Consider the following 13,805-nt stretch of genomic DNA (forward strand, 5'->3'; position numbering starts at 1 on the left):
TATACAACAGTGCACCACCAGATATTTAAACATTAAGCCAGTTCTTCAAGAGCTACAACGCTGTGAGATGGTTATTTCTATTTAAATTGTTCATTCTCTCAGACAGTATAAAACCTTTTAAAAAACAAGGAAACGTTCCAAATGTTTTGTCATTATTTGAGAACAATTAAACTTGAAACTTAGTTTTTATAAAATGTATTTAACTTTAAAAATTCACTTCTACTGTACTATTAGAATGAATTCAGTCATCACTAAAACTATCATATGGTGTTTCCACTGACTTCAAATACTGTGCTGATTTAAACTGTACCTCAGTTTGGGAGCACATTCTCTGAATGATGAAATCACAATTTTAAAAAGTCACAATTGTAAATATTTTCACCCTATACACTATTCCACATAATTGTGTAAAAGAAGTGAAAATATTTTGAACCTAAAATGTAATAGTCTTTTCTTTGTTGCTGATATTAAAAATATCATTCAATATTATTTGTTTGGAGGATAATTATCTATATTTTGTAAGTGAATTATGTTTTTGTTTTTTCTTTTTATCAAAATAATTCAAATAAATAAATAAATAAATAAAATTTAAAAACACAAAATAATTCAAATAAAGGGAAAATGTATATAACAAAAATCATAGATTTTCTGTTCTGCCCCACACACATCGTTAGTTAAGCTCTTCAAAACAATCAATTTCAGTAATTTTTGTTTTTCATGTATTTGCCTCCATATTTCTGCATGAAACATTTTTGCTCTTTTTTTCCTAACTTAATCATGTTAAGTTTTCTTATGAGTTTATACTTGAGATAGATGAGTGTGTAGGTCTCATAACCAAACCATCTATCTCTTGTCTTATTTTCATGTTCACTGTTTTCATATTTAAAATCCTGTTATTTAGAGTAAAGCCAAACAATGTGCTAGGATTTCATTTTCTTTCTTAAATAATATTTCCTTCTCATGTTAATGATATCTGCATTTTTTTCATTACTAGAACTTTCTCTATACTTATCCTTAATTTTTTCCAGTTGCTCCACAAAAAAATTTCATGCTTACACAAGTAAAGCTTTTTTCAAATAATATATTCAAACATTGCAAGTAATCCATTTTTTCTGTGTCCTGGAGCCTTCCTCCTTAATGCTGCAACCTAACTGGCTCCTCTTTCAATTTGCTCTGCCATCGTTCCCCTGAAATGCCCCTCCCCACTTTTCTGAGCACATTCTCTGCATCACTTTTCTCTCCTGTTTTACCCCTTCCTTCTGCTAGAGTCCTCAGAAGTCTTCTGAGATGCATGGAGGTACATTTTTGGAGACACTGAATGCCTGTAAATACCTTTATTTTGCTTTGACAATTGACCAGTAGTTTGTCTGGTCAAAACTTAAAATTTCAATTTTAAATTGAAATCCTCATAATCTGAAGGCATTGTTCCAGAGACTGCTTTTTATTAAAAATTACAATGTCATTACTTCTAATAATTTTTTGCATGTTACCTGTTTCATATTCCTCCCTGGCACCCACCTGTCAAAAGTTTTAAGTTCTTTATCTCTGAAATTTCATGATGATATTTTGTTTAAAATATGAAACCTTTTGTCTTTCATTATTGTGTGTACTCAATAGGCAGTTGTGTGTCATTCAATACCAGGAATTTTTTGGAACATTTCTTTGATAATTTCCTTCCCCTTTTTTTCCACTATTTGTGTTTCTACAAAGTTTATTATTAAGATATAACTCTTAGATTAAACAACTGAGTTCCTCAGTTTTCTCCACACACACCATTTTATATTGTATTGTAATTTGGCTACATAATTTGAAAGATTTTCTCAACTTTACCTTCCAAGTTATGCAATTTTACATGTGATTTTAGAAAAAAAAAGTTAATTTCCCAGAGCTTCCCAGAGCTCTTTCTTGTTCCTTTTTTTAGCATCCTTTTCTTTTCTTTATAGATAACATTTTCTCCTTTTTCTCTGCACATATTCTTAAAATTTGAAGATTGTTCTGATTCCTGACTGCCCTATTTCTCTTTACTTGTTTATTTGTACTGTGTCCTTCATGGCAAAGACTTTTCTCAAATGCCTAATAATGCTTGGCAGTCTAAGAGGAAGATGCTGAAATGATTCTTGGAATTTGTATGTGCCCAAGTGGGGCTGGTTGATGAGTAAGCCTCATTGTAAACAGAGTCTGCTGGGTAGATGGCAAGGCTTTTAATCTGTATATGAAGGGCTGAAGAAAGGAAAATTGCATTCCCTATGACCACTTCTTTATCACTTTATCCCTTTTAATGACATATCAGGAACTGAACAACAGCCTGTTGGGGAGGTTAATCAAGCCTTCAGCAATTCCTAAAGAAATGAGCCAACGATAATATCTGAGGATTTTTCTATCTATTACAACCACTTTTTCTTACACTCATTAGCCACTGGGCAGAGAAAGCGTGCAAGTCCAATCAAGAGTTTAGAAGATGAAAGCCCTTCAACTTTGGATGGCACTCTTCAATTTAAAATGTCAGGGAAAATTTCAAGTGCCCTAGAAATTCTCAGAAACTGCAGCACTCTACAGATTCTTTGAATTTACTGATTCACCAGAAGTTCCACATGGTGAGGATACAAAGTATTTAGAAAAGGAAAAACACCACTTGAATTCAGACAAAATATTAGGTAGACTTTTCCCTAGCAGCATGACAGCAGCAAGAAGTTGCTTTTATTTTCAACTCTTTTTACTTTGGTCATTCAAACACATATTTCCTTTTTCATATCAACTCTCAAATTGATGGACCTCCTTCTGTCATTATTTCTCCATGTTCCGATATAACTTCTCCATCTGGACATTTTTAAAGATCACAGCTTTCAGTGTGGCTCTAAGCTGTTCATCAAATGGCACAATTCACATGGGGAGTGACTGTCCAGACTGTTCCCTGCACAGAACGGTTCTGGAAAGACTGATAACAGAGCTGCATTTATTTTAACTCCTGCTTCTCTCGTCAGGAGTCATTTAAGGTCTATAAGCCAACTGGTAAGTAAGTTCTAAGGAATTTTTAGAGTAGCTATTTCATTGCCAAACAGAAATTTTATATTGAACAACCAGCTTTTCCCAATAGCATGTGTGTCTGGGATTTAATATTCTTTATCAATGCTGAAAACAATATTTATCACTTGTAAAGTTGTGGACTTTTTCCATCTTTCCAAGACTACTAGAAGTAATGTCTTGTGATATAACAATCCAATATTCCAGATGGATGACACAGATCTTCATTCGTATAAATAGGAAACCTCAGAGTCCTGTAATGCTGTGGAGAATACATTCTTATTCTCTTCTTTTGTCCTTCTTCTAATCATGTTTTTTCTCAGGTTGGGGAGAGGCAGCCCTCAATTACACAGAGTCACATTTAATAAAGATCGTAAACCTTTGGAACAATAAAAACTGGAGCTCATTTTATCGCTGACTTAAAAATTGTCTTGAAAAATGGAAACATCTAGTGGTGATTCTAAATTGACTTTGATTATACTGAAGAAAGGGAGATGCCATTAACCACTGGGATGTTTCAATATAGGGGCTTCTCAGGTGATTCAGTGGTAAAGAATCCGCCTGCCAACACAGGAGATGTGGGTTTGATCCTTGGGTGGGAAGATCCCCTGGAGGAGGAAATGGAAACCCACTCCTGTATTCTTGCCTGAGAAATCCCATGGACAGAGGAGCCTGGTGAGTTATAGTCCATCGGGTCACAAAGAGACACAACTGAGCAATACACACATGTGTTTCAGTATAATCTTAATTTTAGGGGAATCTCAAAGACAAAGTGATCAACTATAGTAATTCAGTTTTCATTGTGTTGCTTATATAGCAAGTAGGAAATCAGAAATAAATAATATATAACATACCGATATTCTAGGTATTTTCCAGGTTTTCTTTGCACTAAGACCAGTTTCACAAATGTGTACTTATTATATATATATATATATATATATTGTATATATATATAAGAAAAAATGGGTAAAGGGTAACATTTATAAATTATAGTGACGGAAACAAGAGGAAATTTGGACAATAAAATTTTATCTTTTTGAAAATTTTCCCTCAGTTAAAATATGTCTTGTAACACAAAGTGTAAGCTTGTCAAATATTGTTCTATCATTTCTCACATCATTTATAATAATAGGAAAGTGATTAGAAAATATAAAGTGGAAAGTAAATCTAAAACATAACAAATTCAGAAAAACATCACCACTTCTAACTGACCAATGTAATCAAAATGTGTTTTTAAAAATACCATTGATAAATCCTGGCCATTGATTGCTTTTAATTTATAGGCATCTCTATTAAAATAACAACTATCATTAATTCACCTACCAGATTTGCAATGATGTAATGGTACCCTTTAACATGTTTTCCGATGGTAATAACCTGACAAAGATAAAAAAAAAATATAAGTAATGCAAATGTAAAATTACTTATGACGATTCAGAAAATTTTAAAAAATTATTTACTATGTTTCTTGATCATCTACAAAGAGTCACATTTGATAAAACATGATTATCAAATTCAGAGACTATTTCTCTCAGAAAAAAGTAGCCATATATTTCAGTGCTTTATAAATTTTACCATTCAAGAAGCCAACAACTAAAAAAAAAATAATTGCCTTGGTTTTGTTAATAGTAAAAATCCATAAAAAGTCATAATTTTATTCCTACAACAACTACCTTTTTTTTCTTCAAAGAAACATAGACAGCTGAAACCAACATCTGAGATTTTATATTCACAATCTACTTTCAAAGATAGACACATATGTACTTTATAATAGTACATGAATTTTAAAAGAATATTAAGAAGCATATAACAGCATATAATTCTAACAGAGGTCTATAAAATAATATTCTAATCTTAAGAATCTTGAAATAATTGTAGCCTAGTTACAATGAACATTGTTATTCCCAGTTTGAAACAGCAAAATATCAAGGAAGCTAATTTTTCTCCACAAATCCAAGTTAAAAATCAATGGCGAGATACACACCAAATGGAACAAGCAATTGTTGATAATGCTCACAACAATCTTGGACTTTACTGAATCAACTGGACCCCTCACTGATCTAAATCACTTATAAGCAAAAGTGGGTGAAGTGGTCATGCTGTAGAGTGGTACTTAGATACTCAATTGTAATGTCTATTTTTAAGGAAATAGTCACACCTATGGAAAGCATTACATGCTAACAAAAATTGGAAAACATTAGCTCAGTCCCTTATTAAACTATTTTGGGGGCTTCTCTTTGCTTTTAGCAAAATGATCAAAATCCTTCATATGTAGCAAAATCCAGGTCCACCTTTTCCCTCTCTAACTAGAGTTAGAGTCCTCTTTCAGTTTGCACAAAAGGCTTCTTTCCATCACCTCAGGGCTCTCATAGATCCCATTTACTCTGCTTGGAAAGTTCCCCCACCACCATATTTTTTGTCTCTTGAGGCACAGTGAATCCCAGACTAAATCGCTACTTCCTAGAAGATTACCTTCCTGAATTCAATTCCTCATCCCAGACAAAGTCAGGTGCTCAAAGAGCAAGTGAAAATCATTCAGTCTTGTCTGAGTCTTTGCAACCCCATGGACTATACATGGGGTTCTCCAGGCCAGAATACTGGAGTGGGTAGCCTTTCCCTTCTCCAGGGGGCCTTCCCAACCCAAGGATCGAACCCTGTCAAAAAGCAAGTGGAAGGCCAAGCCCTAGGATTCCACCATATATCACCACTCCCCCATATGGCAGACTTTGCTTCTAAGTGGTCATTATTTGGAAGGGAGTTCTGGCTTATATTATTTTCCAATTTACTTTTATGTTACACAACTAAATTGCCTTTTCCCAGAAAAAGAACACTCTGTATTAAAGGTAGGATTTTGAAGAAAAGATATCCTCCTAAATGAAATGCATTTTAATTAACATAAGCTGAATTCAGATGGTCATGTCTCATATTTCCTACTAGCATCTATTGACTGTGCTTACTGGTCATCCTACTGTATCAATCATGCATGTCTTCCTTCTGGGAATTAAGAAAAATCACAGTATAAATGGTGCTACCAGAAGTAGAAGTCCTTGACTTGTGTGTTCATTAACAGAAAGGAGAAATATGAAAATGGTCTACTTCTATCTAAGAGTTAGTATCAGCCAAAAAATCATATCTCTATTTTATGGAGCCATTTGTATTATACTAACAACAGTAAGTTTGTTAATTTCTAAATGCTTTTGATGTCTGAGTCCTTTTCCCACCTAACCACAACTAGAAATATGTGTTTCTAAGATTTTATTAAGTGATAAAGTACTCAAGACTAACATTGTTTAATTCTATTTCTAACTAATTTAAGCTATTAGGAATATAAGGTTTTATTTCATCTCCATTCTCTTGACAAAGGGAATAAGTAAATAGTGTTTCCTTTTCTTTAAATGTACCATAGTCCTACATTTTGCCTAGTAAATGCTATTCACCAAAAGCCTTCAATGATCTCCCAACTGAAATTACTTTTGTGTTCAACATTTTTTCTCATAATATCCTGTTCTGTTCCTTAATAGTATACAGCATTATTATAGCTGCATATTTATGGGACTGTAAAACATCATGACTGTTCACCTTGATGGGGCAGGTCAGTTCTGTTTAACATTATGTTTTTGGATCTACTGCAGTGCCTGTCTGGCAAACATTAGATGCTCAGAGAAATTTATTGAACAAACACATGAAGGCTTGAACACAAGCCAGCCAGCCAAGTGGTACCCGTGTGTGAACCTTTCATAAATCTTCCAGCTCCTGTTAAGACTGATACTTCCTCCTCCATGCTCTTAGACCACACTGTATTATAAACCTGCAATACTGTAGCATTGATTATGTGTGCACACTTTCCTTCCCTTCCCCTCTAAGCAGTGAATTCATTGGGTGCAGTCAAAGATCTTGCTTTCCTTTGTAGCCCTCATTCCAGACATATATAATGTCCTCAATAAATGCACATATGCACATTTTACATTCAAATAAAATATATGCCCAAGATACCATGTATATTTTGAATGGATGTCCATATGGACATTTATTTAATTACAATCATGTATTGTTTCAAAACATTCCATTCCATGAAGGAATCTCATTTGCAGCAACACTGATGGATCTAGAGATTATCATATTAAATGAAGTAAGCCAAAGACAAATACCATATGATATTATTTACATGTGGGATCTAAAATATGATACAAAGGTACTTACTTATGAAACAGAAATGGACTCACAGATATAGAGAACAGATTTGTGGTTGCCAAGGGGGCGAGATGGAAGAGTGAAGGACTGGGATTTGGGGATTAGCAAATTCAAACTATTATATGTAGAATGGATAAATAACAAAGCCCTACTGTATAGCACAGAGAACTCTTCAATATTCTGTGATAAAGCATCATGGAAAAGAATATGAGAAAGAATGTGTGTATATATATATATATATATATATATATATATAACTGAATCACTTTGCTTTACAGGAGAAACTAACATTGTAAATCAACTATCCTTCAATAAAATAAATTTTAAGAAGTTCCATTCCATATATTCCCAGTTGCTCTCAGAGTTTCTTTCTTCTAGTTTTGAAAGAAATATTTTCGTATAGGTTTTCACCAACATGTATTATGATGAGTCATGACTACATAAAATTTTTTAAAACCAAAGACTAATGACTATTATTAAAATTCAGTTTTAATGAGAATCTCTTCTGAAATTCAAATGAGTTGTTGAGGTCATATTTTAACAAGAGGCCTTCAGGTTAAAAACAATCCCAGACTCACCTCCTGAGATAAGATTTAAGAGTGTTCTACTGATATGTTCACTTCTCTGACATACAACATTTTGTTCTTCCTCATAACACACTAGTTTTATTCACTTATTCAATAATATTTTATGAGAGATCTATTGTGTATATCTTAGACCTTGTATTCTATATCAATTAAGGCTTCATCAACATTTACATTTGCAAAATGCTTTGGGTTATATGAATTAATGAATCTAATTTTCTCTTCAAAGCTTAGAGAGACAATAAGTGCATAGTAAACTGCATATTTTATTTCCAACCCTATATTATTCCAAGGAATAATTTTATATATATTCATTTATATATGTAAATAACATATAAATAGTATATATATATATATCATTATTTTAAGGAAAATATAAATATACATTTTTAGTTGGAAAAGAAGCAGATCCCAGTGGTGGAGACTTCAGTCAGTAAATCCTTATGCTTTTCACCACCACCCCTGGTCAGCCCTATCTGTATAACATAAATGACTTTATTTCTTTCCCTTGAATATCACTACATGGCTGTCCTATCCTGAAAGATCTTACATTTTGAAAGAAACATCGTGTGAAGAGCATAGATAAAGCATCTTTATCTCTGGCATCATGTTATTCTTTAAAATATTGCAAATTAATACATCTAGTTTACTTCTCAAACAGAAAGGACGAAGTATATTTCTCCTATGTATTTTATTTTCATAGATTAATAGTTTCATAAGTGACACAAAACCTACCTACTAGGAGGAAAATTTTTCTTCTTGGAAAAATAAACACATGCTCTGTCTGAAGACCTAAACCCACTCAGACAACAATCCAGGTTTAGCAAGCCACACTGTATCCTAAATGTTTGACCCTTCATGTCTTACCAAAGAATTCATATATTACTTACTTTCCCCTTAGAACCCAGACTTATTTTCACTTAATCTGTGTCTATTTATCTCTAAAAAGTGCAAAGGAATTGGATTTTAAATTTCCATTTCAAAATGCTTAAGTTTAGGACAACGTTTACCATGCACAACATGAGCCAGGAATCATGTACTGAATATATGTAAGGATTAGTGTGATGTGTCAGCGTTGTTGGGGACCCCTGCTATTGCTCCCTGAAGCCAGCGATAATCTAACTGATGATCTGTGCGGCGTCCTCCCTAAACCGGCAAAAACTGCTGCGCCAGCATCACACACACACACACACACACACACACACACACACACACACACTCTGCAAACGCTGACACTGCACGCAGCCTCTAAATTTGATGCCTGAGGAAACAAAGAGGCGCCAACCTGGTCTACGATGTCGTTGACTTTGTCCCGCTCACAGTCCAGGATGACTCGCCGCTCCTTTTTTAGCTCCAGATCCTGGAAGAGGGAGCGGTAGGTCTCATCTTTCTTGTCGTTGTTAATGTTGCCCACATTGATGGCAGTCACTTGCCACTTCTTCTCGGCGGCAGAATCCAGCACGGCCTGCAGAGTGGACAAGCCTAGGAAGGCAGAGAGACGTGGGGCCTGATGAGGAGGCTGGAAAAACGCAGAACCGCGCTGGAAAACGGACAGCAAGTATGTTTCGAAGGCCGATATTTTTGTGCAATTAAGCGGATGCTGACACCTCTAAAAAGGTACAGCTAAAATCCTTATCAACATCCACTTATTTCCACTTTACATCAAAAGCTCTTTCCTTTAACTGCCATTGTTCTGATGGAAAGAGTCATAGTTTGAGGAAAAATCACACCCCTTTCTTTCATCCCCCCTTTCTCAACTGTCTTCCTCTGAATAGCACCAAAGTGTGATTTTTTTTTTTTTTTTTTTAATACTTTGGGGTTTTGTTTTGCCTTGTTTGTTTTGGCCACACTAAGCAGCATGTGAGATCTTAGTTCTCCGTGGAGGGTTTGAACCTGCACCCTTGGCAGTCTGTAGAAGCTGTAAGAGCACCCAGTCCTAACTACTGGCTGCTGCAGCTAAGACGCTTCAGTCGTGTCCGACTCTGTGCGACCCCGTAGACGGCAGCCCACCAGGCTCCCCCGTCCCTGGGATTCTCCGGGCAAGAACACTGGAGTGGGTTGACATTGCCTTCTCCAATGCGTGGAAGTGAAAAGTGAAGGTGAAGTCTCTCAGTCGTGTCCGACTCTTCGCCACCCCATGGACTGCAGCCCACCAGGCTCCTCCGTCCATGGGATTTTTAGGCAAGAGTACTGGAGTGGGTGCCATTGCCTTCTCCTCCTAACCACTGATGGAATTCCCTATCTCTGTTTTTGTTGTTGTTGGTTTACTTGTTTTCGCTTTAACTTTGTTTGGGTTTTTATTTCAATGTGGACCATTTCTAAAGTCTTTGTTACAGTATTGCTTCTGTTGTTTATATTCTAGTTTTTTTTGTTTGTTTTGTTTTGTTTTTTCACTTCAAGGCATGTGTAATCTCAGCTCCCCGACCACTTATTGAACCCACATTCCCTGCATTGGAAGGTGAAGTCTTGACCACTGGACTGGGGCTTTAACAAAATAAAAAGACATTCCATTCGCTCTTGTACAGAATGGAAAAGTAACATTTGTTTATCTCTGACACTGTATTTCACATTATTATCCTGAAGAGGCTGAGTCTGTTTTCAGTGAGATTAGTCTATGTGGGTCTCTGTGAGCCTAAAAGCCAATCATCTCTGAGGCTCTATTTCCTTCTATCATTTTCTAGTCAGTAGTTGTTTTCTTCCTCAGCCTTCTGTTATATCATTTTTGTGTGTGTTATTGGGACTAATGCTGCAGAAATCACATGTTCGCCTCTTAACTAGATGGGCAGCCAGCTTTCTCGCACATATTAGTTACATTTACTTAACTTCTGAAATGTGAGACCACTCTGCTAGTATTAACCGCTTGTAGCATCATACAACTTAGAAAATGGTATTTTTATTTTTAGTTGTTCACACATTACCTCATATGTAGGATTTGGAGGAGGAACACTTTGGGAATATCTTTCTTAAAGCTAATTCTGCCCTTTAACATTTGGAAAATCAGTATATAAACATGTTTTTCATGTTACTTCAACACTTTATAGCCAACACAAATTCAGCACTTCTACAAAGACCTTATTGGACAATAAAAATCAAGCCTCCAAAAAGAATTCAGGTCTCCTCACATCATCCTTATTCCAGACAGACAAGACTATTGATCCTCTTTTATCCACAGAATGTGGGACTTACCCTGTTTAATCACATGACTCTAAAAGCTTTATTCGTGTACTGAATTTAATGTAAATCTATTTACCACAACAACAAAAAATATGTGCACTCTAAATCTTGTTGAAAATTACCTGATCCTGGAAAATACTGTTAAAGTTTTTACTGATTCTATACTGGCCAAGGATATTTAAGAAGGGTCTAGAACATCTTGTTACACCATAAAGCAAGGAAACTGCAAAACTACCAGCGCTGGGTCAAAGACTCAGAAACCAATTTGAGAAAAATCACTTTAAATAAAGATGAGGCAATGTGAACATCAGTAAGAATAATATCTACAAAAGACTAAAATATATACATTTTTAAAATCCATAAATTAGCAATGACAGTTAATAAAGACATGAGATTGCCTTTGAAAGATACCATTTGATGGCTTTTTGAAAGGAGTCAAGTAACTATTTTGAAAACTGGTAAATAAAGGAAAATAAACAAGCTTTTTTCCTGCCTTTTCTGTATGAACTCTACTCAGATAATTAAGGGAGGCTTTTCTTTTTGGAAAAAACTCCAGCTACTAAATGGTGAAATAATACAGATTCAGAATTATAACCAATCTTGTAACACCAGGTGAATTAATGAACCAAGACAACAATGGTTAACTAATGCTAACAACACAAAAAGAGAGAAAAGATGGCCAGAAGTTACCTTTCAAATGGGAATACTCAGCATCACCTATGCAGTATTCACACCAAAAAACCTAATGTGAACCTCAACAAGCATCTAGATCTAATTAGCCTTTTATGAGGAATATAGGCAATGTGTTAAATGCCACAGTGGTGCAATCATCAAATTACAAACTATGGGAATCTCTTCAAGAAAATTAGAGATACCAAGGGAACATTTCGTGCAAAGATGGGGACAATAAAGGACAGAAATGTTATGGACCTAACAGAAGCAGAAGATACTAAGAAGAGATGGAAGAATACATAAAATCTATACAAAAAGGATCTTAATGACCCAGATAATTACGATGGTGTGATTGTTCACCTAGAGCCAGACATCCTGGAGTGCAAAGTCAAGTGGGCCTTAGGAAGCATCACTATGAACAAAGCTAGTGGAGGTGATGGAATTCCAGCCGAGCTATTTCAAATCCTGTCGGGAGCCAAAAGGAAACAGAAGAGGACAAGCGAAAGCCCCGCCCATGACAAGGATCTGGGTAAAGGTTCATGGACTCAAGGAGGTCATGAACCCAGGGGAATTCGAAGAAGTCCAGTAGGCTCCGGGACATTCCCTGCTCTTATTATGTGTGTCTTGTTTGTTCTGATACTCCTTCTTGGAATTCTTGGTAGTTCTCATACTGTGGAGTGAGAACGGCTATGAAGCTGCTGCTACTCCATTTTTCCCTGTCCATGGTGCACCTGGGAGTGCACTAGAAAGTAGTGTTAGTACTATAGGTTTAATTTAGTGCTATAGGTTTCGTGGCTTGTAGATTAAATAGTAAGCAGGATATTGTAGTATGTGTATAATATAAAAGTTAAGTTTTTACAAGAAGTAGAATTATAATGGAAACTATAGTGATTAAGTGGCTAACCATACGCTGTAAAACTGTCAAAATATTTTTCTTGCCTGTAGCTATGTGTTTTTCTGTAATTGACGCTTGTCTATTCAATTAAAGCAGTGAAGCAAGAAAAACATTTAGGCTTGAAAACAGAGTGGGCTAAGAGGTCCAAACCAACCCTTGTCACGCGCCACCAGGGACAGAAGATTTAGTACCCCGAGAAATTAAATCATGGAAAATATCCCCTGACTTGTTCTGCTGATCTAAGGGGGACTTCATCCGGAAAAAATTGAAAAACAAGAAAGAAAAAAAAAATAAGTCATACCTTGGCCTCAGCAACAAAAGGTGTATATAAAGGGGTTAAAGAAAAAATAAAGTAGTAGTAGTTTTTTCACTGCCAGTGTGTGTGTTTGCCTGAGTCTTTCCATTCGCCGACGCCGCTCATCCCGAGGGTTTCCTGGACGCGCGGAGGCTGGACCCCCGCAAAATCCTGAAAGATGATGCTGTGAAAGTGTTGCACACATATTTTGCAATATGCCAGCAAATTTGGAAAATTCAGCAGTGGCCACAAGACTGAAAAAAGTCAATTTTCATTCCAATCCCAAAGAAAGGCAATGCCAAAGAATGTTTAAACTACCACAAAATTGCACTCATCTCACACACTAGCAAAGTAATGCACAAAATTCTCCAAGTGAGGCTTTAGCAATTCGTGAACTGTGGAAAATTCTTCAACAGATGGGAATACCAGACCTTACCATTCTCCTGACATACCCATATGCAGGTCAAGAAGCAACAATTAGAACCAGACATGGGACAATGGACTAAGTTCCAAAGTGGGAAAGGAGTATGCCAAGGATGTATATTGCCACCCTGCATATTTAACTTATATGCAGAGTACATTATACAAAATGCCAGGCTAGATGAAGAACAAGCTGGAATCAAAATTGCTGGGAGAAATATCAATAACCTCAGATATGCAGATGACACCACCCTATGGCAGAAAGCAAAGAGGAACTAAAGAGGAGAGTGAAAGTGAAAGATGATGATGAAAAGTGACGAAAGATGATGAAAGTAAAAGAGGAGAGTAAAAGTGTTGCCTTAAAACTCAACATTCAAAAAACTAAGGCCATGGCATCCTGTCCTATCACTTCATGGCAAATAGAGAGGGAAACAATGGAAACAGTGACAGACTTTATTTTCTTGGGCTCCAAAATCACTGCAGATGGTGACTGCAGCCATGAAACTAAAACACACTTGCTCCTTGGAAGAAAAGCTATGACAAAGCTAGACAG

At 35.8% G+C, this 13,805-nt stretch overlaps 1 protein-coding gene across 5 annotated transcripts in view; it reads right to left on the reverse strand.

Annotated features, from left to right (window-relative positions):
* Positions 1-13,805, reverse strand: part of GRIA2 (glutamate ionotropic receptor AMPA type subunit 2) — a 183,374-nt gene that overhangs the window by 64,656 nt on the left and 104,913 nt on the right. For all 5 annotated transcript variants that reach the window (XM_070474940.1, XM_070474941.1, XM_070474938.1 and 2 more), the window contains exons 4-5: positions 9,082-9,278; positions 4,345-4,398 (exon numbers count right to left, since the gene is read on the reverse strand). In XM_070474940.1, coding sequence (XP_070331041.1) covers positions 4,345-4,398; positions 9,082-9,278 — 251 coding nt within the window. The remainder of the gene's footprint in view (positions 1-4,344; positions 4,399-9,081; positions 9,279-13,805) is intronic.

The sequence above is a fragment of the Odocoileus virginianus genome, chromosome 12, assembly GCF_023699985.2.
Source record: "Odocoileus virginianus isolate 20LAN1187 ecotype Illinois chromosome 12, Ovbor_1.2, whole genome shotgun sequence".
Taxonomy (NCBI): Eukaryota; Metazoa; Chordata; class Mammalia; order Artiodactyla; family Cervidae; genus Odocoileus; species Odocoileus virginianus.